At 47.4% G+C, this 27,865-nt stretch overlaps 1 protein-coding gene across 1 annotated transcript in view; it reads right to left on the bottom strand.

Moving 5' to 3' along the window:
* HEATR4 (HEAT repeat containing 4) overlaps positions 1 to 27,865 on the bottom strand; it is a 597,929-nt gene that overhangs the window by 73,921 nt on the left and 496,143 nt on the right. Inside the window, exon 16 of the mRNA XM_069638774.1 lies at positions 2,283 to 2,439. Coding sequence (XP_069494875.1) covers positions 2,283 to 2,439 — 157 coding nt within the window. The remainder of the gene's footprint in view (positions 1 to 2,282; positions 2,440 to 27,865) is intronic.

The following is a 27,865-nucleotide window of genomic DNA, read 5'->3' as shown; positions in this document are numbered from 1 at the left end:
CGTGAAGGAGCACAAAGAGGTTTAGTAGAGGTAAGGAGATGAAGATGTTGTGAGCGATGAGCCTGTGAAGAAGAGTAGAGGGAGACAAGAGAAGCAACATAAGGGTGAGCCAGGCCATGATAGCACATGAAAACAATGCAGAGAAAATGAGAGAAGACGAGAATCGTAAGGGAGGTAAGAGATAGAGAGAAGGTGTATTAGAAGAGCAAGAGGGAAGTGAAAAAAGAAGACTAATAATGAATCTGAAAACCGAGCGTAGAGGAGTGAGGTGGGAGAAAGGAAGTCCGCAGAGCACTAGTCAAAGCGAGAAAGGATGGAAGAAGTAATAAGAAGTCTAGCAGCATGAAAGGATAAAGAAGTATTTTGCAGACATTGAAAAGAAGAAAGCATCAAGGGCGGGCAGTCAAAGATATATGAGAAGCAAAGCTTATAGATGGGTCAACGATGACACCAATTTTGCAGGCAGAGGTGGAGAAAGGGGTGGACAGAAATGGGAAGAGGAGACCCAAAGGAGGTGACAAGCTTTTTTCCATCTTGAGCCTTCGCCTGTGGAATTCAGTTTGGCTTAGTTTGCGGCGTATTGACTTTTTTCTTTTCATTTGCGTAACCCTTAAAACTCATCTTTTCATTGCTATATCTTCTTTTGGAAACTATTGGTCCTCATTTAGCAAAAAATAATACAATCTGTGCCCAGATTCAGTTTTTGCACACTATAAAAGAATAATTAAGACTGATAGATGATGGAGGAAGGCGTTTGTGGAAGTCCAGGGACAGTAACAGCCATGCAACAGCAGATTACCAGTTGTCAAAGAGGAGTGGGAGGAAGTATGAGCTAGAAGCAGAATGGCGACAAAGTTGACCAACAGAGTGGTTGAGGGTTAGAGGTGAGGCCTAGAGGCAGATCCTCAGGCATGAGTGTACATCCGTACTAGTGAGGGGGGAAATGAAGATGGCTTAGGAGATAGGATCATGCCTAAGGGTCGGGTGCAGGCACCATAGCACCTAGCCCAACCTATAGAGTTTCCCCTGGTGTATCACGCCTTTGGGAGACGCTCTGGTGTTGCAGAGACAAGGATAGGAACTCCAACATGCGTGGTGGGTCTACCTCAACGATATTACCCAGCCAGCGGCCACAAGCGAGGTAACCAGGATGCCTTCCAAGCACACACGGTCATGCACAAGACATTATGAGTGACACAGCCCAAATACTTTCTGGGATATCTTTTATGAAGCAAGAAGACTTTCTTTAATTGATTTGCCTTCCGCAGTCCCACATGTTGGTGCAAACTAAACAAATAAAACCTTGACGTATGAGTTGCATCATCTTAGTCCACTTGGCTTTGTGACAGTACATGTTTACTAAGTGCCTGTTACTTTCCATTTAGGGACTATTGCCTGGCACCCCCATGTTCATAAGTAGACGGTTGGGCTCTGAAGGCCAAGTGTGATGATCCCAAAAAGATGTGGATGCCTGTTTTGTAAATTCTTCACCAAAAGTTGGTGAAAATGACTTCCATTTGTGCAAATAACTTGCTCTATAGAGATTTACTCAATTGCTTGTTGAATGCACCACTCAATGTCAAGGTTCCCATTCGTGAATAGACAAATACATATTAATAGAAGGTAGATTCACGACTAACATTTGCCGGATCATCCCCAGCCCAGAGGGGCATGCCACCGGTGAGCCAACGTGCAGTGGGATTCCCCAACACAGATACTGACTTGCTCCTTCTCTGAGCGAACCTGACTCGCACAACTTAGGTCAGGGTGCAAGTAAACGTGCATTTACCACAGCTCATCGGAGAACTGTTGTCATGTTTGCCCCATTGAAGCCGGAAACAGTCGACATGTATAATTTGGGTAGTTTGTCCATTGCTGATCTAAGAGTTGGGTACACACCTGGCGATTAAATATGTATGGCGGCCTGGCTGCAAGTATTGGTTGGGTACTTTGCTCTACACATCCTGCTATCAACATGATGTTGTAAATTGGCTGAAAGTCTTTTGTCTACACCTATTCTTATCTTAAGTTCTATTGCATATATTTTTGAAATAACATTTTGTCATGAGGCAATGTACATTTCGTACTTGTCGTTTAAACTAACATGAACCAACGGCTTTGGCTCTTGTAGACCATATTTCTGGAAACTTATTTTTGTTTTTTTAAGCAGAGTGCAGCCTGTTGGGTTATTTCCCATTGCAACGTACCCATCACTGGGAACAGATGTGCTTTCATTCAGAAAACCCCTTTTATGTTCAGTCATCCAATAAAATCAATGTTACCAGAAAAAACAGCTCCGAGAAGTGATGCCATGTTCTCGGATCCATTGTCATAGTCGTCAAGAATAAGCTTCAGGGCTTTTTGACGTCCTTTCTTCACAACCTCGTCCAGCTTCATCAATTTCTTGATGACCACATCCTTTTGGCATAGCCTGTTTAGCTATTGAGAAAAGAAAACATCCTTGAAATGCTTTGACAAGTTTAGACTAATTGATGAAAATAGACGTGCCATGGTGAGATTCCAGTGCGCTGTGGCATGTAGTTGTACTCTGTGGACCAACACCCATGTTATGAGGGTGAAGTAAGATGGCCAGCCCACTTTCACCCAGCCAGAAAGATCATCGTTCGTTCACATTGGTAGGTTATTGACAATCCGCCTGCTACCTAGCCGTTATTAATAAACACTGGAGTGAGCCCCTTAATATTGCTTGCAGATGTGTGACACCGCTCGATACATATCTATAACACCGCTCTGGAATTTACTAGAATGTAAAGCATGTCATCATCTACATATATGGCCTGTATCCAGAAAGGGGGGTAGTTTGGGTCAGGATTTCCCAGTGAGATACTGGCAGCCAGTGTTTTACATCACTTTCTGTTTCATATCTGGCATGATGCCCTTTCTACCAGCAGCAAACTGGCAGAATTGATAAGAAGGGCAGCCTGATCTGCCTGGGAAGGTTGGTGGAGTAACCCAGCTCAATGGAGTGATTTTCAAAAGAGATACGAGTTTGGGCCTTTGCACTACTGGCTTCCTGAGTTTTACCTTGGTGAATACTACTCCAAAACACTAATTTTAACTAGTCAAAGAGAGTGTTGTGAAGTAGGGTTGTAGTATGAGTTGAGGTTTGAACCAGGGTCGGACTGGCGGCCTCGGCTATTGGCCGATGACCTTTGAGGACCTGGGGGGCCGGTTTTCATGAGGCCATCCCAGGGCCGTTTTTTTTCCCGGTAAAATGTTTAGGAAAAAAAACTCATGTCTGTTGTGGGCCGCGTGGCAGAGCCGAAGCTGGACCATTTTTTTTAATTACATTGTTGATGTTGCTTGTGATTATCTTATCTATGTTAATACGAACGAACACCAGCCCGCTGGGCCTAGTGCTACTGCGTCAGTCTGTAGGACTGGGCTGGGGGTGGGGCTGCAACTAAGTTCACAAGTTCTTTTCAACTTTGCAGGAACTAACAATAACGAAGTTGTTGCCCTGCAAAGTTGAAAGCAGCGTGTGCCTGGGGCTGGGGGGCCGACACAGACTCTGTGCTGCCACAATTGCACACGTGACTCTCTGTCAGTCTGAGACTAGTCTCTGAGAGAGGATATAGTGGGCCTCGCCATCTCACCTGGGCATTATTTTTTGGCCACCCACCTACCAACACCCGACACGACGAGGCAGCCAGCAGCAGCAGAAGAAGACCTGGACGACGAGGAGGACACGCACCGGTCCCGGTCCGGACTGCACTCCAGACCCCAGCACTACTATCACTGCCTGAGCCACAACTGCCCGCTGCAGCAGCAGACCCATCCGGCCCGAAGAGAGTAGACCGAGTCGTCGACGTGACAAAAATCAGGTAAGAATGATGGTCTACAGCCAGTGGTCGAAGTGAGCGGGAGCGGTTGGGAGCGGTGCTCCTCTACTTTTTTAAATTACGTTTTGCAGCTCCTATACTTTTATTTTAAAAAGAAACCGTTCTGGAATGGTTTAGTTTTAAAATAAAAGTGTAGGAAGACATTGCAGATTGCAATTTCAGTACACTGCACTGAACGTTCCCTTAAACAGCAGGTGCAAGTGTTTTGGGGATTGTATTGTGTGTGGTAGGGGCCTGCCAATGGGGTTTGTGGAGAGTGGGTGCAGGCCAGCAGGGAACATAGTTCCACTACTTCTTTTTGTACACTTCGACCACTGTCTACAGCACAGGGCCCAGGGCCACCCAGGGCAAATGTTTCGCTTTAACAGCGCGTGCTGCACCTTTTTAAGCTAAGCTTTAATTTAAGAGTGACACTGGTTAGTTCGGTAGTCGTAGTCGGGCGGTACTAGTCAAGTCATGGTATTGTGTGTGTTGTGTGTACAGTTGGCCTGGCCACCTGCCAGGAAAGGCGGTTTTGGTTTTACACTGATTCTGTAACTGGTCTCCCGTGCAGGGTGTGGGTGAGGAGACGTGAGCAGTACTAGTCAGTCAGTCAAGCTCTCTGTCTCAGTCTCTGTGCTGTCAGAGATCTCAGCACAGCCCTGGCCTCAGAGAACAGCCAGTACGGCCCCGCCCAGGTCAGCAGTGCAGGCCTCAGAGCAGGACCACTTCTCATTGCAAAACGTGTAGCAGTTTCAGCTATTCGTGCAAGCCGCCCGCCGCCCAGTAGCACTTTCATTTCTCAATGCAGGCCTCTGCACGCTATGAGATCTTAGGGAACAGCCGAACAGGCAGCCTCGCAGCACACTATCAGCGGCAGCGCGCCGATCGGCACATGGTTTGGAGCGCCATGATGCGATATCAGTGCAGCTGTCAAGAGCTGTCAGCCTGTCACCAGCCTGAGGCCTCGGTGGGGAGGCCCCAGCCTGCTTTCCTTCCTTAATAGTGGGCTTGGAATGCTATGACATCTCTGTGCAGGCCTCACAGCATTATAAGCTATCAGTGCACAAGCGTAAATGCAGGCCCCAAACAGTACTCTCAATTCTTAAGACAGGCCTCAGAACACTGTTGCCTCCGTACAGACCTCAGGGTGCATTTAGCCCTCATCGTCAACCACCTAGAGCTGTCACCCCTCAGTGAAGGCCTCAGGTTCCATTGTCGCCCTTGCCCACCTAGAGCTGTTACCTCTCAGTGAAGGCCTCAGGTTCCATTGTCGCCCTCGCCCACCTAGAGCTGTCACCCCTCAGTGAAGGCCTCAGGTTCCATTGTCGCCCTCGCCCACCTAGAGCTGTCACCTCGCAGTGAAGGCATCAGGTTCCATTGTCGCCCTCGCCCACCTAGAGCTCTCACCTCTCAGTGAAGGCCTCAGGTTCCATTGTCGCCCTCGCCCACCTAGAGCCGTCACCTCTCAGTGAAGGCCTCAGGTTCCATTGTCGTGCTCGCCCACCTACAGGTGTCACCTCTCAGTGAAGGCCTCAGGTTCCATTGTCGCCCTCGCCCACCTAGAGCTCTCACCTCTCAGTGAAGGCCTCAGGTTCCATTGTCGCCCTCGCCCACCTAGAGCTGTCACCCCTCAGTGAAGGCCTCAGGTTCCATTGTCGCCCTCGCCCACCGAGAGCTGTCACCCCTCAGTGAAGGCCTCAGGTTCCATTGTCGCCCTCGCCCACCTGGAGCCGTCACCTCTCAGTGAAGGCCTCAGGTTCCATTGTCGCCCTCGCCCACCTAGAGCTCTCACCTCTCAGTGAAGGCCTCAGGTTCCATTGTCGCCCTCGCCCACCTAGAGCTGTCACCCCTCAGTGAAGGCCTCAGGTTCCATTGTCGCCCTCGCCCACCGAGAGCTGTCACCCCTCAGTGAAGGCCTCAGGTTCCATTGTCGCCCTCGCCCACCTGGAGCCGTCACCTCTCAGTGAAGGCCTCAGGTTCCATTGTCGCGCTCGCCCACCTACAGGTGTCACCTCTCAGTGAAGGCCTCAGGTTTCATTGTCGCCCTCGCCCACCTAGAGCTCTCACCTCTCAGTGAAGGCCTCAGGTTCCATTGTCGCCCTCGCCCACCTAGAGCTGTCACCCCTCAGTGAAGGCCTCAGGTTCCATTGTCGCCCTCGCCCACCTAGAGCTGTCACCCCTCAGTCTCAGCGAAGGCCTCAGGGTGCATTTAGCCCTCATTGTCACCCACCTAGAGCTCTCACCTCTCAGTGAAGGCCACAGGGTGTATTTAGCCCTCATTGTCACCCACCTAGAGCTCTCACCTCTCAGTGAAGGCCTCGGGGTGTATTTAGCCCTCATTGTTTTGTAGGCTCCCTCAGGGCGCTGTGACCTGTCAGTGCAGCAGCCAGCCATCGGAGTGCTTTCAGCCTTTCTTCATTGTAGGACTCAGCACTTTCACCTCTCAGCGCAGGCCTCAGTGATCCACGGTTCCTTCAACCCAACCATGACGTGCCTTTTTGGATGCATGCTGACACTTCCCCCTCGCCCTTAAGCGAAATTGGTGCTTTTGAACACAGTGAGCACTGTAGAAAATCCTATCACTGCTTTGTGCTTCCCCAATCCCCATGTGCAAAGCACTGAAGGTCTGAAGCTGAAGGTCCTCATTACGGAGCAGTGACTTACGCCTGAGTCCCCTTCTCCTGATATATGGGCACAAACACCCCAACACGGTATGTCAGACCAACATTCTGGTAGATGAGGGAAAGAATATTGCCGGTTTCCTCCCCTACACACACTACACAGGGGAGTTGCCCTGCTTTCTTGACTAACTACTTCATGCCCTTGATGGGCTCCTCCATCAGAACGAAGAATCCAGGACCAGCAGCCCACCCCTTGTCCTGCTTCCTCGACTAACTTCACCTCTCCCTATTCAACAACAATCAGTTCTTTTTTGTTCAGTTTACCTTGTGGGTTACTTGAACTAACTTCTTTGCTCGCTGACTAAACAGCAAGAGTGCATGGCGGCCAATGTGCACACAATCTGTCTCCTTGACTGGGCTCGCCTCAGTTCAACATCAGCTCGAGTAGGCCACGCACACACTCCTTATCGGTCTCGTGCTTTGCCTCTTCCTCCTCTTGTCCTCCTCCCTCGTGACACATGCGTCTCAAGTTCTTGCTCTGGGACTGGGTACCTAGGTATGGTCTCCTGCTCCTCCCCTCCCCTCCAGTCCTGGGTGTGTCTGTGCTGGCCGCACCCAGCACGCACCACCAGGCAGTGAATGACCAGAGTAACAGATCTAAGGCCTCCCCCCACACCTTCTGGCAATGTGACGTCATACATGACCTTTATCTGCAGTAACGGATATCACTGAATCACTTTGGAAAACATGTTAGTACTCTGACTCACCCTTAGCAGCCACTGTGCCCAGGAACTCATTAAGCCCTTTAGCTTTGCTGGCTTCTTCCCTGGGCACTGGACCACAGTGATCCTTTAGAGAGTAACCTCAACTGTTCCCCTGGTTAGCCTCCAGATTACTCTCTAGGTACTTACACTCCAGCTCTTGCCTTTCCCCACATAGTTTTGCTCTCTCCTTCAGTAAAACCAGCTTTCAGGACCGTCTTCAACTCCAAATAAAGCTGGTAGAGACAGTCTGGCTGTTATTGTGGGGTTAATACAATGTTCTAGGCAATAAGTGCTTTGACAGGCTGGCCAGTTCCCTCTTGAATTTACATTGCCCGGTTTGGCCCTGGCCCCTTGTGCCCACCTCTTCCTCTTTTGTGTAACCCCCTCAACTCTAGATGCAGGGGGTTTTCTGCGAGTTTAGTTAGTAAGGATCAGGCAGGAGCGTTTGGGTGCTGAGTGATCTAGTGACCTTCCTGGGATGAGAAACTGGCCCACCCTTTTTGATCGTGCGTCTTTAACTGAATACCTTGGTAGGCAATAACATGTCATGCACACATGTCTGATCCCTGTCTCTGTCATGCACTTTGCTTTAGTGGCTGTTCTGCATTGCATGTCAGTATTTGTCCCTTTGGTGCACAACATCCTGGGACTCTCTCTGCGCATCAACTTGTGCACATTAACTGACATATGGATCTGTCTCAAAAAGCTGCCTGAGTTTGTGTTTGCAAGCATTCTAATTCAGCTATCTGCTGTCTACCCATAGTAAAGAATGTGCCTAGAGCCTCCCTAGCCTTCATTTCAGAAGGCTGGACTACCTCTGGCTGATGCACCATTTAGTACCACATCCCAGAGCAGTTTGATGTCCCTGGGTCCTAGAGTTCCCCTATTCCCTCTTGGCTGGTGTTGCCACAGTGACTTTGTCACAAATCCTCCTGCATTCTTACTGGCCCCACTTAGATTGTCTTGGTCAGGGAAGACACTGGGCCTCATTACACAGATGGCGGTGAACCATGGCGCTATTAGCGCCATGGTTCATGCCGGTAAAATACCAGCACCGCCTTGGCGGAAAGGGGAATTACCGCCCCATTCCAAGGTTGGCGGGGCGGTAATTCCCCCTTCCACCATTGCCCTTCCCCATTCCCATTTTTGCCCCATAGGGCATAATGGGAATGGGGAAGGCGCTAATTACGGTACCGCAAATTGCTGTACCGTAATTAGCTCCCTGGGTCCCTTTGCGGGTTGGTTTTTAACGCCTGCAAAAAGCAGGCGTTAAATCCCCCAACCCGCAAAGAGACCTCGTAGTAAGGCGGTTGGGATTTACCGGTACCGGTATTTTACCGGTACCGGTAAATCCTTACCGCCATCCGTGTAATGAGGCCCAATATCTTCTCAGGTAAGCAGTCAAACTATTACTCATTCTATGGGGATAGCTCAGTTCCCGACCGTTCATGGGCAGTCACACTTTGCAAGGCGGCCCGAAGCAGCCAGGTAGGGCTTCTGTATCATCAACGCACTATTGTCGCAGGTTCTGGGAGCAGCTATTCAGGGCTCAGTCAGAACCTTCCCTTACCCTTAACCCTGATTCATGGTCAGACAGTGCAAAGTGTATTTGTGTAGTGCGAAGTCAGTACAAGTGGTCATGTTTGCACTGTACAATATGACTGTGCACTGATTTTGCACTGAAAAAAATACACTTTAGTTTGCACGGTTCCATGAATCAGGGTTTGTGAAATTGTGATGGTAGTAGCGCTAAGAAGTCACTTTATTGAACCGTGAAAAAATTCCATGAAACGGACCTTAATGTGAATGTATTGAGTGAGTTGATGTTTCATATTCAAAATGAGAAAAGTAGCACGTGGGTGACTGGGGCTTACGGCTTATTATAAGAGCAAGGTTACGGTATGTATGCCTCTAGGCGCTGAGCGAGCCAGTATTGAGGAACCTTAGTCATCTAGCGGGCATACGAAGTTTAAGAATGGAACTTGAAAGGTGACAGGTCCTGAGACAATGATGCACCTTGGCCAGCGCGTGCTCCGAATAGGCTATAGCTAATATGTAGCGCCTCCGGCGTGAAGGCACTCTCCGCTAGCACCGTGTGCGCGTGCGCACCGCGCTTGGTAAAATATTCCGAAGGGATGCACGTTTTGTGGGCTGCACTGTTGCACATGGCGTGGCGTCTTGCAGATGAGTCGTGCCACAGTGCCAGCAGCTGCCAGCGCGCCCACTGCCAAGGTCCACGTCTTAAGGAGCCCAAGACAGATGCCTCTGGGTGACGGCTGCCGGCTGCACTGTGCACCCCCAGGGCGTGTGGTGCACCAGCACCTGTCCATATTATGCCAATGCCAGGGTGCCAGGCGCCACCACAGTGGCTCTCAGAAGTCACCAGTGCTCCATGCACGAGGACTACTTTGGTCCGTGGCGCTTAGAAACCTGTGTGTATTAAGCGCGTTATAAATAACCATTCGTATCATTTACGGTAATAATGCACTCGACACCCAGCTACAGGATTTGGAGGCCTCTGCCATGCAGTGTATGTATGCTCCCAGGGCCAGCTTTCTTTCTGCGTAGTTGTGCTATGCTACTGTGGGTTCCTTATGCTCTACCTTGCTGTGAAGCACTATTCTTTCTTAGGTTTGGTATTGTATACTGTGTTATATTTGTATGCTAATGCTATACTATATCATATTAAGCTACTGGCACATGTAAAGCAATGTTGGCCTGTTAGGGTCCATGTCGTTTAATGTTAAAACGAAATTGTTCCTTTTAATATACGCCTTCCCTTTATTTGGGGGTGGGGGGCCCTCCAACAGACCCTTGTTGGCATTCCACCCATACACATAGGTGTCCCTGTTGCATCCTTGAGTTGTGTTTCCCTTTCCAATTCCAATTTCCCTTTCCCTTTACAACCACCAGTTTGTGCACCTCTCGGCCAGGTGACTGTTCTGGACATCACACACACACAGAAAAGCTTACATTTATTAATAAGAGTATGCATTTCCCTCCACATTCAGCATAATTTGCTACAGCTACTGCGTATAATGTTTTCACAAAGCAGATGTGAATGTGTACATTACAAATGCTCACATTTTCATCTGCGCTGTGAATGTCCTGCAAGCGTTTACACAAAACATAACAACATGCAACAGATACATGAACCCTCCATAAGTAGCATTTTCTGTAAAGTCGTGAATTTACGCGATTCACGGATGATGGCTTGAGGGCCACTTTTTTTAGGTGAGGGGTGGGCCACTTTTTTGAGGCGAGGGATGGCCACTTTTTTTTGGGTGTCCAGGCCTATTTCTTGTCCCAGTCCGACCCTGGTTTGAATTGTAGTGTGATGGAGATTGTGTGTGTGTGTGTTATAAAAATACTTAATTTGGACCAAGTGTTTCCACCTTAATGTTGACATTCTCAACTTTTTTTTAGACTTTACATTTTGTTGCCAGGATCGGATTGACCTATAGGGCAAAAGTACAATCCCAGAGGGCAGGCCTAACCTGCTAGTGTGGACCAGTTTCATCACAACCACTTTTTCACTGGTACCAGAGCCAATTGAATGGGATCTATGTGATCACTGCGACGGCCGAAAATGCAGACTTTTTCTTTTTTTAACCCTTTACACCACATATATATGCGGGGGGAGACCTCTGCATCCCCCCATATTAATATCATACCCTAAACCCCCCCACATATATATATATGGTGTAAGGGAGGGGTTAAAAGAAAAGAAAAGTCAGCATTTTCGGCATTTTCGGCCGTCGCAGTTGCCAGGTCGACATTTTTGTACGATTCCAATTGAATGCACCAGTCTGACCCTATTTGCTCCTTTTGGACTGAGTGTTCGTGCCTTCATGTTGGCATTCACAACGTTTAACGACTGCAGTTTTTTGTAGGTAGTAAACTAACTTTAAAAAAAATGTTTTTATCCCACTGATTTTTTTTCTTTTTAGATTTTTTTTATTTCCCCCTGTTCTCTGAATGAAATGTGTGTGCATATTGAGACTTCGGTCAGCACTTGAATGTTGTGTGTGCATTGGGTACATTCTTCTATTAGGCATGGGATTCCTGTCTAAAGTGGATAGTATGTTTTTTACGCACACGCCACTGGCAAAGAAACGTGTTAATGCTGCTCCTGTCTAATGTGCATTGTGTGTTACTCACAGCCGTACAGTGCTGTAAAAGGGTATGCACATTCGTCTTCCGAGAACACTCATAACAGTCATGATATGATCATTCCCCGTCTTACATGCTTAGTGTGTTCATCGCAGCTATATAGTGTGGTGGGGATTTGTTTGTGTGTCTGTGCAGGAATTATCCACAAATGGACGAATGACGTCTGTTTGTGTTACCTGGCTAGCATGTCCCTCGTGGCTGTATAATCTTGCAGTGTTGTTTGTGTTGTGGCGAACCAGAAGGAGGACGCGGACAACAATGAGTCATGGTATATATTCATATTTATTCAAAAGGAGTGTACTTCCTTCACTGCGGCCCTCAGATTTACATGAAGCCAATAGGGTAGAAGGAGGATTTCTGGTATTATGCATTCAAGACGGGGAACGAGCGCATCATGCTGAGAACGTAGTCCTTTCAGGGATATGCTCATTGGACTGGGAGTCCTTGTCCCCTAGAGGAGAGTCACTCCCAGTGAGGTCCTATTGCCAGACCCTAGGGAGGGTCTTGTGGAGTGGGCTCACCTCCCAAGCCTCACAGGGGGTAGCTACCCTCTGGGGAGAAGGGACAAATTGTTCAGATTCATCAGTGTGCTGTGACGAATATCCCTGGCTGACTCTCAGCAACGGATGGGATTACGATGTGGTGCCCGGTGCTACTTCAGCTATGCACTGTTAGACACCGGGGTGGCGTTAAGGGGATCCTCTTGCCTTCCCCACCATGCCCTGGCCTTTTGGGAGGGGTTTGTCACATTTGTTCACCATATGGGCCTAACCCTTTTAAGGAGACTCCAAACATAAGTAGGTTCAACCACCCACCCACCTGCAACCCTGTAACCCGCACACTCAGTCTGCCTACTAAAGTTGTTCCAAGGTTCCCACCACCCGTAATACATGATGGCAGGGTATTGCATAGCCAGAGGATTTAAGGTCTTCAGTACATAGAGAAGATTCGGCCACTGGACCTATGTTCAAAGCGGTATCTGGCAATGGGAGCATCAGAGAAACAGTGAATGAAAGCAATCAGATCTACTATAACATTATGAAGCCCACCTAAAGACAGTTCACCATGAGTGGTCCTTAGATGATGTTCCAAGTCTCTATATAACATGGAAACTGTAGGAGGGAGCTGTGGGTGTTTGGGGAAGGAGATGGAGCACTTGCGAGTTAATGGTGGACAGACAAGGAGGCAGGGGTAGAGCTGGGAGATCAAGGCTGGAGGTGACCAGGGAGAGGAGGTGTGAGGTGGAGAATGAGGAGGTGGTGAAGAGGATCAGCAGAAGAGGAGAGGTGGCACAGAAGAGGCTTGGAGAAACATGGTGGAGGTGGTTGCGAGGAGAGAGGTGGGATACACTATTGAGGAGGGAGAAAACAAGAGGTATAAGTGGGGTGAAAGACTTGAGGAGGACGTTTCCAAGGAGGGGCCTGAAGATCAACCAGGTGGTAGGGAGAGGAAGGAGGTAGAAAGAGCAGAGCGTTGCCTAAATGAGCTGAGGTGAAAGTACAGGCTTGCTGCAAGTCAAAGTATAGCGTTATGGAGAGGAGGAGGTATGAACACGCGGTGAGGAACTGAAGAGGAGAGAGAATGGAGAGGAAATGACAGGAGCTGCAGGAGAAGAACCCCTTCAGTCAAGACCATTGCAACTCATGAGACATGAGGTACATGAGAACAGAGTGTTGGGAATTAGAGCTGCAAACCCGAGTTGGGGAAACAAATAAGCCAATGAAACCATACCTGCAGAGAAGCCCAGCTACCTGATGGAGGTTTTGGGGTTCATTCCTTTGCTACCCAATCCTGACCTCTGCCGTTACCCAAACCTAGCGTGCAGGTAGGGCCCCAAGGCCAAGGAGAGGGACTCCTCGTGACCCCCTCCCCGTCCAGGAAACAAGGATGAAAGGGCTAAGACCTCAGACAACGGAAGGAATATCCAAGAAAGAGGTGTGGGAACACTTACACTCCCAAGACTGTGCGTGACTGAGTATTAAGAAAATACACTGGGAAGGAGACCCCTGGACCAAGAATCGAAAAACCTGAAACATTTTGTTGTCTAGTTCTTCAGGAGACCATCTCTTCATTAATGATTGCTATTTTCTTAGTTGTCCCCGTTGTGTAACAATCCCTAGTAAAATGTAATGTTTTAAAGCGCAATCGTGTGTCGCTCTTTTGTTGATCCTACTCAGCTTCATGACAAACTGTACATGTGACCTCTGCGATTGGTCTTTCTGTACATGTTAAAGGTATCTCTGTCTAACATGAATTAATATTTGCAACCCTGTAGTGTCATAATGGTTTGTATGTGTGAGAATGCATCTTCCGCACATTCATGTAACAGCTATGATAGGCTTGTTCCCTGTCTATAATGCATAGTATGTTTGTCACAGTGTTGCAGTGTAGAAATGGTGGGCATTTGTCAGTGCTTTCATCATCCACCAATGCATTTTAGTGATATTTATGCTTTATGTGGCTAGTTTTTCTCAAAGACGCATAGTGTGGTGAAGGGGTGTGTGTAGCTACACATACTTCATCCTCAAATGTGCATGTGAATGCGATTGGTGTTAAGTGTGTGGTATGTTCGCCACTGCCCTACAGGACCACGATAGTGTGTGCCTCTGCACATTCATTATCCACAAATACATGTGTGGCGAGTCTTTCTGTCTTTTGTGTTGTCATAAAGCTTTGTGGGATCAACAAGAGACAAACTATAATGGGTTGATAATAAAGGTTTATTAAGGGAACGTACAACTTTCCAAAAGGTAAAGGAAATAACCTGCACTCATCCGCTGTATCGCACAGTATCTAGAATAACTAGCTTTGGGATTTAACAGGGAGTTCCTTCTGGTCAACATGCTAAGGTATGGCCCCCATGTGGACTGACCTCACCTTTGGGTTTTAATAACAACATCTCTGGAATCAATAAAAATCACTGAAGTTCAACACAAACTCTGGATATCAAGATCCAAAATCTGGGGGAGAAGGGAGTGCCTTACTCGGATATTATGCTTTCCCATCACTCAGAGTCCCAGGGCTAGAGTATCCCCACACCTCTACCCTTTTTTCTTGAAGGTTTCGGAAGTTGAAGTCCTTTACTTCTTGTCCTCCATCTCTGGTAGATCTCCCCTTCATCTTGGACGCTGCTATTCTTCCACAAGCACTTGCACATCAGGCTCCGATGACGGCAGAAGCTAGGGCTGAAGGTTACCCTGATAAGTCTCGAAGCTTCCAGCAGGGGGCTCGCCACAAAGCCTTCCTACAGGTGAGAACAGACCTGGGAGGTATGCGGAAACGGCCCCAAATGCTCTTCTCGAGAGCTGGCCAGCAAAACCACACTAAGCTGGGTCAAGTGGCCCTCTCCTCATCCCTGTCTAAGAGTCTTGACTATGCTCCTCAACACACCACCGAGGTCTACTCCTAAGTAAGTCACATTGGTCTCATTCCTAGGAAACCCTCTCTTGCACTTACAGTCCTCCTGCTATTGCTGTCTCCTTCACCACCACTTGGGCCTCCTCACCATCCCTCCTTGACTCTCTTCTTTCAAGCTGGTAGCATGTTTGCTCCTTCTACTCGGCCATCCAACATCCATACTGTTTCAATGCCTTCTCTGCCTGTTGTAGCTGAAACCCCCTCCTAGCATCCTTTACAAACTCTGCCTGGCTATTCCCCACCTTCTTCTCCTGATGCTCCTCAGTAAACTCATCCCCCACCTCTGAATATGCCTAGGTATACTCTTCGGTGTCCAGTCATAATATCGAATGCAATAATCTCGAAAGTCAAAATGTCGAAAAAAAAATGTCGAAAATAAAAATGTTGAATTACAAAAATGTCGAATTTTTTCGATTTTTTTCGAATTGATGTTAATACAAGGTAAGTGTTAAATATGTTTTATTATGCATTTTTGAACATTGCTGTTATTTACTGTTTTATTAAGTATTTTTGAACAGCAACTGCATATTCCATGTAATTTTTTCCTTAATTATATATATATATATGTTAAATAAATATATATTTATTGTAAACTTCAATTATAAATAAATAAATAACAAATTGCAAACTGATAACGTTGAACATTTAGTATACTTTTTGTCCAATAGATGGCGCTATTGTTTAAGAAATGAGAATGACCATTTTGTTTATATATGGTAATTGCATGCTACGTAAGGTTGCGTTACTGTACGTATACGTAGGCGCCATTTTTAAAGTTCATTCGTGCAGCGTTTCCATCGCGTTTGGGTCTCCGTGCTTTCGTGTGGATTTCTTTTTGGATTTTCAAGGTTTTTCACCCTTTTCATGGATCCAATGGAGTTTTTTTTTACTGGATTCGATGGATGTTTTGGTTTTTCCTAGCCATGGATTTTTTTTTCGTGTTGGATCGGTGATTTTTTTTCACAGACTTTCTTGGATCTTCAACTTTTTTTCCTTTCCGGATTTCACTGTTATGGATCGCACATGTGGATTTCTTTTTGGGTGGTGATTTTCCCTGGCTAGCTTTTTGGATTATGGGTTCCTTGGATTTTGCTGCTTGGTGCTGTTTACGGGTATCGCTTGGATTTGTCATGGTGGATTGGTGATTTCTTAAAAACGTGAGTACCTTTAACATTTTAAATTATACGCTATTGAATCTAGGTAGTTGTCTTTGTCATTTTCATTAAAATTTTGTACTATTTGCTCAAGGCGTTGTTCATAGTCTCTGTATTTTTTCTTTTTTACCTCTGTGTTTGCGAGTGAAATTGCTTGGGAGACTCGAAATTCCTGATGTGATTGTTCTTTGTTTAATTCTTTCAAAAAATGCCACAAATTAGGATTACTTGTGTTGAAAGTTTTATTAATACGGCTGTGCCATCCCTCAAGTGAATTGTTTGTTCTAGGTCGCCCTTCCAAGGTTGCTTTGTAGCAATTCCATACGTTTATATTGTATTTTGGCCTTCTTCTGGTGCCATTCCTTGTTAACTGTCCAATCCATGTGTTTTCCATGTAATCTAGCATGTCCGAATTTTCTTCCTCATGATTTTTAAAATAGTCAGTGTCAAGAAAATGTTCATAGTAGTGTATAACCTGATCTTCTTTCACAAATGCTAATCCGAATAGTTTTTTTATGTTATGTTGAAATATGCTGTCGTCTGTGTATTTACTACTTAGGCCAAGTTTTTGTAGTTTTTTCCATATCGACTGAGTAAACTGGAAAACGCATCCTTGTATGCTAGAATCAGTGTATATTGAAGAAAATGCCTTAATCTGTGCTAATTCAAAATCCATGAGTATGTTCTTGGGTTTTGAATTTGGTACAGTGTCCTTGATTTTGTTCAACATGATTCTGTAGGTTTCTTCATTTTTTTTGGGCATTAAAACATAAACAAGTGGAATTAGTTTGTTATTTATTGTTCCATGTAGTGAATAGAATTGTTGGAAGGGGTTCGGACAGGCTTTGAAAGTCGCGTCACCTTGCCACTGGGCACTTTCACTTAGATGCTTGAAATTGGTAGCAGTTGAAAATATCAACATTTTTTCGTCTCGTACATCAACGGTAGAATGGTGGAAATTTTCTCCATTAGCTGTCACTCTAAACACTTCTGGTATGGTCATGTCATTGTATGTTGTAGGTGCTGGTGGTAGATTTTCCTTTTGCTGTTTCTTGCGGTTTACTATTCGTTGTATATGTTTTTCACTAGGCATCTGCGCAGATATGTGTGAAGGTAACGTGTCGCATACCGTTGATATTACCAAACCGCTTGCCTGTCTGGGTTGTTCAATTGCCTTTCTTTTTAGCTCGTGGAGAGTTTGTTTTATTACTATATTTGTCTTGTCCGGTAGATGGTTGTGTTCTCCCTTTATTTTTGTATTGGAACATTCAACTATAACTCGTGCGGCACATTTTGATCGCCCATATTCAATGCACTTCCAGTACGAGCGTTCATTTTTTTCAAATTCCTTACTATAAATGTAACCGTTCAAAACCAGCTGTTTTCCGCCTTTTTGTGAGATTATGTATTCAACCCTTTCTGTCATGTTCAATCTAAAATAACGGTAAAAAATGTTTTACTATGTTTGTCATACACTAATAGTAATATATTTTACGATTTAATTATCTAGTCACATATTCTTTTTTTTTTAAATTACCTGATTGTTTGCCTGACGTAGCCGAATCAAATCCACGTTAGTTCACTCTGACTCTGGTCCTGTCAGGTAATGACAGTTGTCCCCAACCGTCATCTGTCCCTTTTGTGTTTATGCAAGGTTCTTTACTTGTGGGTGTCACATATTGGCTTAACCCTTACGACTCCAGATTGTATGGGGTTTTCGTTAGTCATAATGTACCTTATTTACACATTGGCAAAAGGTTATGTGTTGGTGGTCGAGAGGAGGGTGGGAGAGTTTCGGCGTAGAGGTAAGGGGGGGGTTGGAAGGAGGCAACCCCCACCCATAAAAATGGACGATTAGCATTACTTCACATTGGTATGTTAGTAATATCGTTCGACTTTTTTTTCGACATTTTTGTTTCGACTATTTGACTTTTCCTATTATATTTATATATTTTCGACATTTTTGTTTTCGACATTTTTGTATTTCGGTATTATGTTTTCGACATTATGACTATAAACCATACTCTTCATTTACCCCTTCATTGTGGTTTCTGTAGTACTTTCCTTCTTCCTCTTCGTTTGCTTCTACTCCTCCCACACTTCTCACAGTATTCCTTCTCACAACCTCCTTGCTGTTCTTAATCTCACACCTATCCCTCCTTCCGCCACATTTCTCCAGCCTCACCTGCCTAGACTGCGTCCTCCTCCTTCTCAGTCCCCAACTAACTCTCCAGCATCTCCTTACTAAGAAACCCACACACCCCACTCCCTTTCTTTTAGTGCCTGGGTAATATGGGTGTGTGTCTAATCTGGCTAATTGCTTTGATTAGCAGCCTCCTTGCCACTTCAATTACCCTACCCCAGCATCCCCAGAGACGCGGCCTGAGCCTTGATCAATGGGAGCCGCCATCTTGGACCTGCATTTGTCGTCTATCTGAAGTAAGACTGCTTGTTCAGCGTTCCGAGGTTTAGATCGGTGTAGGGCTCTGCATTAGTGTAACTGATTTGAAATAAAATGAAAATGTCTTCCTGTGCGGTTGGCCACATAGGCTGTAGCACTGTGGCAAACACTGTTTAGTTTAGTTTATTTATTTATAGAGCGCGCCAAGCCCTAAGCCCTGTGCACCAGGTGTTTCTTTGATTCTAGTGTTCTTGTGACATGATTTTCTTCATGCTCTGAAAACACTAAGCCTGCCTCCTTTGTTGGCTCTGAACATGCTGTCAGTATGTCTCATGCAAGGTGGTGGTCCTGTGACAACTTTAGGTGGTGACTCTATGGGTAATGGGGTCACCCAACAGGAGGTGCAAGGTGAGCCTACATATGTTTGGGGTCTTTCTGAAGGTGTAATGGCCATGTTGCGGACCCACTTTAAGGAGCCCCTTTCAAAAGGCTGGGGCATGGTAGGGTGGTTTAGGCGATCCTCCACACACCATATGCGATCTCTGCAATGCAGAGCAGGCGGTGCCCACACTATCCCTATGGCCACCTCACCCCCTCTACCTCAAAAGCAAGGCAGGGGACTTCATCACCATGCTGGAGTGTGTTTGCTCATCTGCCATCGACAAATGTTTGTCTCACGGGTGGTCCTGTCGTATGAGCAATGTATTTTAGTTCATTCATAGTTGTGAATGTGCAGACATGTGTAACACACAGCATTGATCCATTTGTCTCCCCATCCATCCATCAACCATCCTTACGTTCAGCTTTCCGCCTCTCTTCCTCCATGCCTCCCCGCCCACCATCATTCCATCCAGTTGCCTGTCAAACCATGCCTCCTTCCCCCCTTCATCATCCCTCCCAGCATTCAATCCTCAATCCCTCCATAGCTACCTCCCGCTGTTCCTTCCTCCCCCCATCCCTCCCACCCGCCTTCTCTCCATCTCCGCCTCCTTACTTCCTTCCTACTTTGTTTCCAATGCTTATTCTGTTTCAGTGCTGTGTGTCTCAATGTTGTGTGTGTTTCAAGGGAGTTTCAATGATGCATGTATTTCAATCCTAAATGTTATGTTACCTGCAATTCCTTCAATTCTGGTTTCCTTCAACGCAATGTGAGCGTCAATGCTATGTGTGTTGAAATGCTAAATGCTATGTACATGTCAATGCTTCTTTTTACAAGGCTACATTTGCTTCAGTGCTGAGTGGGGTTCAATGCCAGGTGTGTTACTTTCAATGCTATATGTCCTGTTATTGCTAACATTAAGATTTTGTTGGGGAATTCAAAGTAAAGCTACTTTTTTTCTCCTCCTTTCAATTGATGTATTATACCATACCCGTATTGCTTTGTATCACACAAGCATGTACGAATACAAAATTACTTTTTTCACGATCAAGTTAATATCTCAAATTTGACTTATCCGATTTGCAATTTGTTTTGACACGCACAACTTCAGGACAATGCCCAGGCATGTGCCACATATCTTGAAAATAGTAGCGGACACTTTCTAAATATGCATCACAAAAGGGTGTTTTTTTGATGGGCACTGGAAAACGCAACGGAAAAAACACATTATTCAACATTCTTTCTCTGGATAACCTTGATGAAACGTCACCAAATGTGGCATGGACATTTGGATGTGGCCAGATCAATTGCCTGCCAAAAGTCCAACGTTACAGAGTACAACCTTTTTTTCCATTTTCCAATGTTAAGTGTCATGCAGCCTTAACTATATACCACAACTCACTTTTGCACTCCCAGTCTTTCTTTCTCTCTTTTGATGAATGTTCTGCTAAGATGCGGAAAAACCAAAAAGAGGGCGAGCTAGGTTTTCAGCAATGTTTATTTTATGTTATAATAGGCCCTGCATGTTTTTCCTACAGATATATGCAAGTAATCAGTGGGAAAGACATAGAGGCCCTATTATAACATAACAAAAGCATTGCTGACCACCTCAGTCACCCTTTATTTTGGTTTTGCTGCATTCTGGTGGCACAGCCACCAAAACGTGGCCAAAACCGCTGCCACATAGGAGAACGAGGAAAGGAGTGTAAGGAAGCAGAATATCTTGATGTCAATGCCATTGGAACACTATGGCATGAATTGGCTAAATCACTAAATGTTATTTCTTGTTATATTCTGCCACAAAATCCATTGAGGGCTTGTTTAACTCGATTTCTTCAATCAAAGAGCTCCCAAACATGCAGCTGTGTTTCTGGGCATTCATGTGAGAAGGGGCCAAGCGTAGAGATTTTACTAGCCTCCTTCCTCTGCCCTTACAGAAATGGACCCAGCAATTTCCCTCTATGCGTCTCACTCTACCACACTACTACAACCTACCTATCTGCCACAGCCCCTCACCCACTACTCTACCCCCACCTACTTTACCCCTCTACTTCCACCCTCTCTACCCCACTACTCTTTGACCCTCATTATTTGGGCCCCTATCCACTCAACCTCCACCCACTCTTTCACCAACACACTGCTCTACCTGATCCTCTATAAACACCCCACTCTACCCCAATATCATTCCAGTCTATCCCACCCTCAACCCACTCTTCCCCACATCACCCCACTTTTACCCCTCCCACTCTATTTCCACTAATCTACCCACCACTCTGCCTCAGTCCCTACCTAAACCCATCACTCTACCCCACCACTGTATCCAATCCACTCTAGCCCTACCTCATCCTACTCTACCACACCTAACCCCACCTTACCCCATCCCTTCTACCCAACCCCACCCAACTTGGCCCCACCCACTCTATCCCATCCACCGTATCCCAAGCACTACACATTCTCAACCCACTACTTTATTGCCCCTGTTCTACTGCACCTCATCCCATTCTATCCCATCTCTTTCCTACCCCACTTCTCTACTCTGTCACACCACTACTCAATCCCACGCACTCTAATGCTGCCTCACCCGACACTAATCCCACCCACTCTACTCCACCCCATCCCACTCTACATCCACCCTCTCTACCATTACTACGCTTCCCCGCCCACTCCTCTACCTAAGCACTGTACACAATTCCACAATCCCAACCCCCCACAGCCCTGACACAGCCCTTTCTAATCTGCATCTTTCTATTTCCAACACACTGGACATCGTTGCCCCTGTCATGAGAATACGGCTGAAGCCTACTTCCAAGTGCAAATCTTGGTATGATTCCGCCCTCGCCGTCCTGAAACGTAAGTGTATGGTAGCTGAGAGGAAGTGGAAGGCTTCAGGCGCATCCTCTGAAAAACTGGCCTGCCGCCTGCTCCAAAGGCAATATAGACTCTCTGTCCTGTCCAAGAAGAGAGCACACATTCAAGCCCACGTCTCTGCGGCCTCTAACAACACAGACAAACTCTTTAAGATCTGCAAGGAACTGGCCAATTCTTTTGCAGTCTCTACCGCTCCTGTTCCCGCCCAGGCCCTCTGTATGGCTCCAGCCTCTCACTTCTCCACTAAAACCCAGGGCATCCTGTCCTCTATCTCCTTGTCCTCTCCATCTCCCTCTCTCAGCCCCCCTTTGGCCATCCCTCCCTCTCCTACTCCTTTCTCCTCTTTCTCTCTGACAGCACCTTACAAGGTTTTTTAAACAAGTCCAATCTATGAAAGTGTCATCCAAGCAGTTGCCCCACTGCTCCTCCAGAACCATCAAAGACTATATTGACATCCTTGCTCCAGCCTTGGCCAATTTCTGTAAACACTCTTACGCCACTGGAACTTTCCCCTCTCCCCTTAAGCACTCCCTTGTGCACCCCCTCCTCAAGAAGCCGTCTGCTGATCCTACCTGCCTGGCAATCTATTGCCCGATCTCCATCACCCCTTTCCTGGGCAAACTCTTGGAAAAGCTGGCCATCTCTCAGCTTACTCTCCACACTGAATCTGTTGGTTGTCTCCAAGACCATCAGCCTGACTTCAGAGCTGCCACAGGCATGGAATCTGCTCTCCTGAACACCCATGAAGATCTGCTCTTTAACCTTGATTCCAGTATTCCTTCTGTCCACATCCTCCTTGATCTTTCCTCTGCTTTCGACATGGTCAATCACGCCATCCTGATCAATTGACTCTGTGAGAACCTGGGCATCACGGATCATGCCCTGGAGTGGGTGACCTCCTTCCTCTTGGCCCGCCCCTCCCAGGTCCAACTTAGTCCCTTTCTCTCTGCCACCTCTCTCTCTACCTGTGGCGTCCCACAGGGCTCTATCCTGTCACCCTGGGTTTTTAACCTCTACTTGGCCCCTTTGGCCCACCTGATCTCTACCTTCTCCTCTAACTTTCAGTGTTATACAGATAACACTCAGCTCTCCTTCCCTCTCTTACTCATTCCTGACTGTCTATCTGTGATTCAGGATTGGTGCGCCTCCAATGATCTCTGCCTTAATGCCAGTAAGACAAAGATCATTCTCATTGGGACCCCTGCTCCTGCTTTCCCGCTCTCATTCTGGTCGCCCGCCTTGGACCCTCTTCGCCTTCCTGTGAGGCAAAAAACCTTGGTGTCCTCTTCTACTCCACTCTCTCTTTCTCTCCTCACATCTCAGACATCGCCAATAAGTCCCACTACCAGCTGCACCTCCTCAAAGGGACTCTTTTCTTTCTCACTTTTTCCCAAAAGCTCACTGTCTCCAGAGTCCTGGTTCTCTCTTGGCTGGACTACTTCAACAGCCTCTTACTCAATCTGCTTTCCTTTACTCCCCGCCTGCAACTAATCCAGAACAGGACTGCAAGACTTATCCTTGGCCTCAAGCCCATGGACCATATCTCTCCAGCCCTGAAATCTCTCCACTGGCTGCAAGGATCGAGTTCAAGACCCTTTGCATTGTCCACAAGGCTTTCTGGGGCCGTGGCCTGCACCACATCCAACGCTCTCTTACAAAATACCTTCCTCTCGAGCCCTTCACTCAGCTACCTCCATCTCTCTAAGAGTCAGACACTTCTCCAGGCAGAGAGTGTGGTGGGGGGGGGGGTGGTAGATCGCTCTTCTCTGTGGGTGCCTCCCTCTGGAATGGCCTTCTTGCCCCTCTCAAACTTGAGGGGGACCACCTGAAGTTCCAGAAGCAGCTCAAAACGTTCTTCTTCTCCTCTGCTTTATCTCTCTCTCTCCCCTGCTGACCTACCTGTCTGCTCTTCCGACTGGTTGCTTGGCTACCCTCCAAGTCTCACTGGGTACCAGGCTCTTTCTTGATCAGTCACCCTTGCAATTCCGCCGGGTCTTCCATGCACTTAGGGGCTGTAATTGTAACCCTACAGTCTCTGTCTCCTTGCACTACCCAGAGCTGTGCTGCCCTGGCTGCACTTACTCACGGATTTGCTGCCCTGTTTTCCCCTCCCCTCTCCTTTGCAGTCACCCCCTCCTCTCTCCTTGCACTTCTCGCTCTCGCACTTGCACGGTCTGAATGACACAGGCCTCGTAAAATCGTTTGTCTTGTCCTCCCTCTGTCTTCTCTCTCGTGTCTTGTCGCGCCTAGAAACACTCGTTTACAGGCGTGTTATAAATTACTTATATCATATCCTATATCATATCATTCTACTCTATCCACTACTCTACCTCACCCATTCTATCCCCCACCTCATCCCACTCTATCTCACCCTACACCAACCACTGTTCCCTCATATGGCTCCAATCTTGCCCCAACCACTCTACTCCCACTAGCCTACACCACTCTACTACTCTATGCTGTCCCACTACTCTATTCCCACCCCACTGAACCCCAAGACCCCACTATTGTATCACACCCTACTACTCTACCTCATAATACTCCCAAACCTACTCTTCCATCACGCATTCTAATTCCACTAACGTCCACTCACTCTTTCTTCCCCTCAACTCGCTCTAGACCACTTGCTCCCTTTCACACTATCCCCACTGCTCTTCACCAATCTACCCCATCCCGCTAATCTACCCCGCCAAATTGCTCTTCTCTTTGCTACCACTCTACCTCACCAAACTACTCTATCCCACCAACTCTACCCTACCTCTCCCCACTTTACCCCCTCCTCACCATACCCCACCTACTCTACCACACCGCAATCTATCCACACTACCCCATCTACTTTGCCCAAACCACTCCATCCAAATTCACTACTCTATCCAACTAATTCTACCCCACATGTACCCCCTTACTTCACTGTACCCCTACCCCACTGTACTCCACTCTATCCCAATCCCACTCCAACCCCACCACTAACAATATTCCTACCTAACTCTAGTCCCCCACCCTCTAAACCCACTCTTCCTTCTCCCCACCTTATTTCACTCCAATCTAACCCCACCCAGCCCACTCTATCCCTATTCCACTAAAATGATACCACATGCTACCCCTACCCACTCTACCCCACCCTCACTACTACTCTACCCCACTTCAGCACTCTATCGTACTCACTCTACCCACACACCTCACCCACTCTACCTCATCCCACTATCTCACCCTACCCTAACCACTCTTCCTGCCCTGACTACACTCTTCCCCCGCCCACTTTACCCCATCCCCCTCACACTCCCCTCCCTCGCTCTCCAGGCATGTTATAAATGACTTATATCATACATTTCTACTCTATCCACTACTCTACCTCACCCATTCTATCCGCCATCTCTCCCCACCTCATCCATCTCATCCCACTCTATCCCACCCTACCCTAACCTCTGTTCCCTCATCTGGCTCCAATCTTGCCCCAACCACTCTACCCCCAGTACTCTACACCACTCTACTACTCTATGCTGCCCCACTACCTTACTCCCACCCCAAAGAACCCTGAGACCCGCTGTTGTACCACACCCCACTTACTCTACCTCATAACCCCCCATGCCCACTCTTTCATCATGCCACTACTCTTCCCCACACATTCTAATTGCACTAACCTCCACTCACTCTTTCTTCCCCCTCAACCCACTCTAGACCACTTGCCCCCTTTCACTTTATCCCCACTACTCTTCTCCATCAATCTACTCCACCCCACTAATCTACCCTGCCAAATGACTCTTCTATGTGCTACCACTCTAACCCACCCAACTACTCTATCCCTCCTACTCTACCCCACCTCACCCCCACCTCACCATAACCCAATTACTCTACCACCCCTCAATCTACCCACACTACCCCATCTACTTTACCCCAACCACTCTACCCAAATTCACTACTCTATCCAACTAACTCTACCCCATATGCATGCCCTCCCCTCACTGTACCCCCCCCACTGTACCCCACTCTATACCAATCCCGCTCCACCCTTACCAGCAACCCACTCCAACCCCACCACTAACAATACTCCTACCTAACTCTAGCCCCCCACCCTCTAAACCCACTCTTTCTTCTCCCCACCTTATTTCACTCCAATCTAACTCCACCCCCACTCTAACCCCACCCAGCCCACTATATCCCCATTCCACTGTAATTATACCACATACTACCCCTACCCACTCTACTCCACCCTGACCACTACTCTACCCCACTTCACTACTCTATCCTACTCACTCTATCCACATACCTCACACTCATCCCACTATCTCACGCTACCCTAACCACTCTTCCTGTCCTGACCACACTTTTCCCCCACCCACTGTACCCCATCCCCTCCGTCTCCCCTGCCCCGCCTCCGTCTCCCCTGCCCCGCTCTCCTCCCTCCCTCACCTCCCTACCTCGCTTTCCTACCTACCTCGCTCTCCAGGCGCTTTATACCTCACTCGTTCTACCCCCCACCCCAGTGCACTCTATCCCACCCTACCCTAACCACTGTTCCCTCATCTGGCTCAATCTTGCCCCAACCACTCTACCCCCACTACTCTACACCACTCTACTACTCTGTGCTGCCCCACTACTTTACTCCTTTTACTCCCACCCCCACTGAACCCCAAGACCCCACTGTTGTACCACACCTTACTACTCTACCTCATAATCCCAACCCATTTGACCCACACCCACTCTTCCCTTACAATACTACTCTTCTTTACACATTCGAATTCCACTAACCTCCACTCACTCTTTCTTCCCCTCAACCCACTCTAGACCACTTGCCCCCTTTCACTCTTTCCCCACTACTCTTCTCCACCAATCTATCCCTACCCTACTAATCTACCCCGCCAAATTGCTCTTCTCTATGCTACCACTCTACACCACCCAACTCTAGATCACCTACTTTACTCCACCTCACAATACCCCATCTACTCTACCACACCTTAATCTACCCACACTACCCCATCTACTTTACCCCAACCACTGTACCCAAATTCACTACTCTGTCCAACTAACTCTACCCCACATGAACGCCTCACCTCACCCCTACCCCACTGTACTCTGCTCTATCCCAATCCACCCTTACCAGCAACCCACTCCTCCTACTCACTCTACCCACACACCTCACCCACTCTACCTCATCCCACTATCTCACACTACCCTAACCACTCTCCCTCCCCTGACCACACTCTTCCCCCACCCACTCTACCCCATCACCCTCGCTCTCCTCCCTCCATCCCTCTCCTCCCTCCCTCTCTCCTCCCTCCCTTCCTCTCTTCCCTCCTTTGCTCTCCTATCCCCACCTCGCGCTCTTCCCCCAACCTTGCGCTCTTCCCCCTACCTCGCTCTTCCCCCTACCTCGCTCTTCCCCAGACCTCATTCTACTTGTCTCACTTTTACCCTACCTCGCTCTTCCCCATACCTCATTCTACTTGTCTCACTTTTAACCTACCTCACTCTACTTCTACCCCACTGCTCTCTGCCCCATCCCATCCCAACTCCACTGTAACCTCACCATCCTCTATGTATCACTCACTTCTCCCCACTCCGTTACTCCACCACTCTACCCAATCCACTGTCATTACTCTACACCTTTAACTACCCTCCCCCACCCACTATACCCCACTACTCTACCCGCTCACTACTCCAACCCACCATACTAATCAACCACACTACTCTACTCATGTACCCCACCCACTCTACCCTACCTATTTATTCGATTCTACCCACTCTATACCACCACTTTACTCCCCCATCCCACTACTCTACTGCAGCCACTTTCCCCACCTCACCTCACTCTACTAGAAAGGGGAGGCTATACAACATCAGACCACCATCTAGGATTTTATGGTCATTTCGTTCTCAACTGTTGGGTCAAAGGTTATGTTTTTTGCTCTCCCGGTTTTGTAGGGAAAACCGTGTTTGATTTCACCAGGGTCTGCACGTAGGGTCTGTATGTAGCAGGAAAGTCCATTTTCTGTATTTGTGATACTGTAGGGAGGCACTTTGTCACAAATAGTTGGGAGTTCCCCTGTGCTGACTAGTTGTTTCTCATGTTTCCTTCTCATATTTATTTCAGCAGTCCTACAGCTCCTTCTACATTTAAGAGCAGCCGGTGTAGTCTCCATGTGGACATGCAGTTTTTTACTTTATTTGTACCCTCGTCTAGACTGATCTGGAACGTTTCTGTAGTGAACAGCTGAGTCTAGAAGATTTGCATACCGTTTGTCG

This window comes from Ambystoma mexicanum, chromosome 14, assembly GCF_040938575.1.
Source record: "Ambystoma mexicanum isolate Mex_15411 chromosome 14, UKY_AmexF1_1, whole genome shotgun sequence".
In the NCBI taxonomy this organism is placed as follows: Eukaryota; Metazoa; Chordata; class Amphibia; order Caudata; family Ambystomatidae; genus Ambystoma; species Ambystoma mexicanum.
Note: the sequence above shows the minus strand (reverse complement) of the source record. Positions and strands in the feature narration are given on the sequence as shown.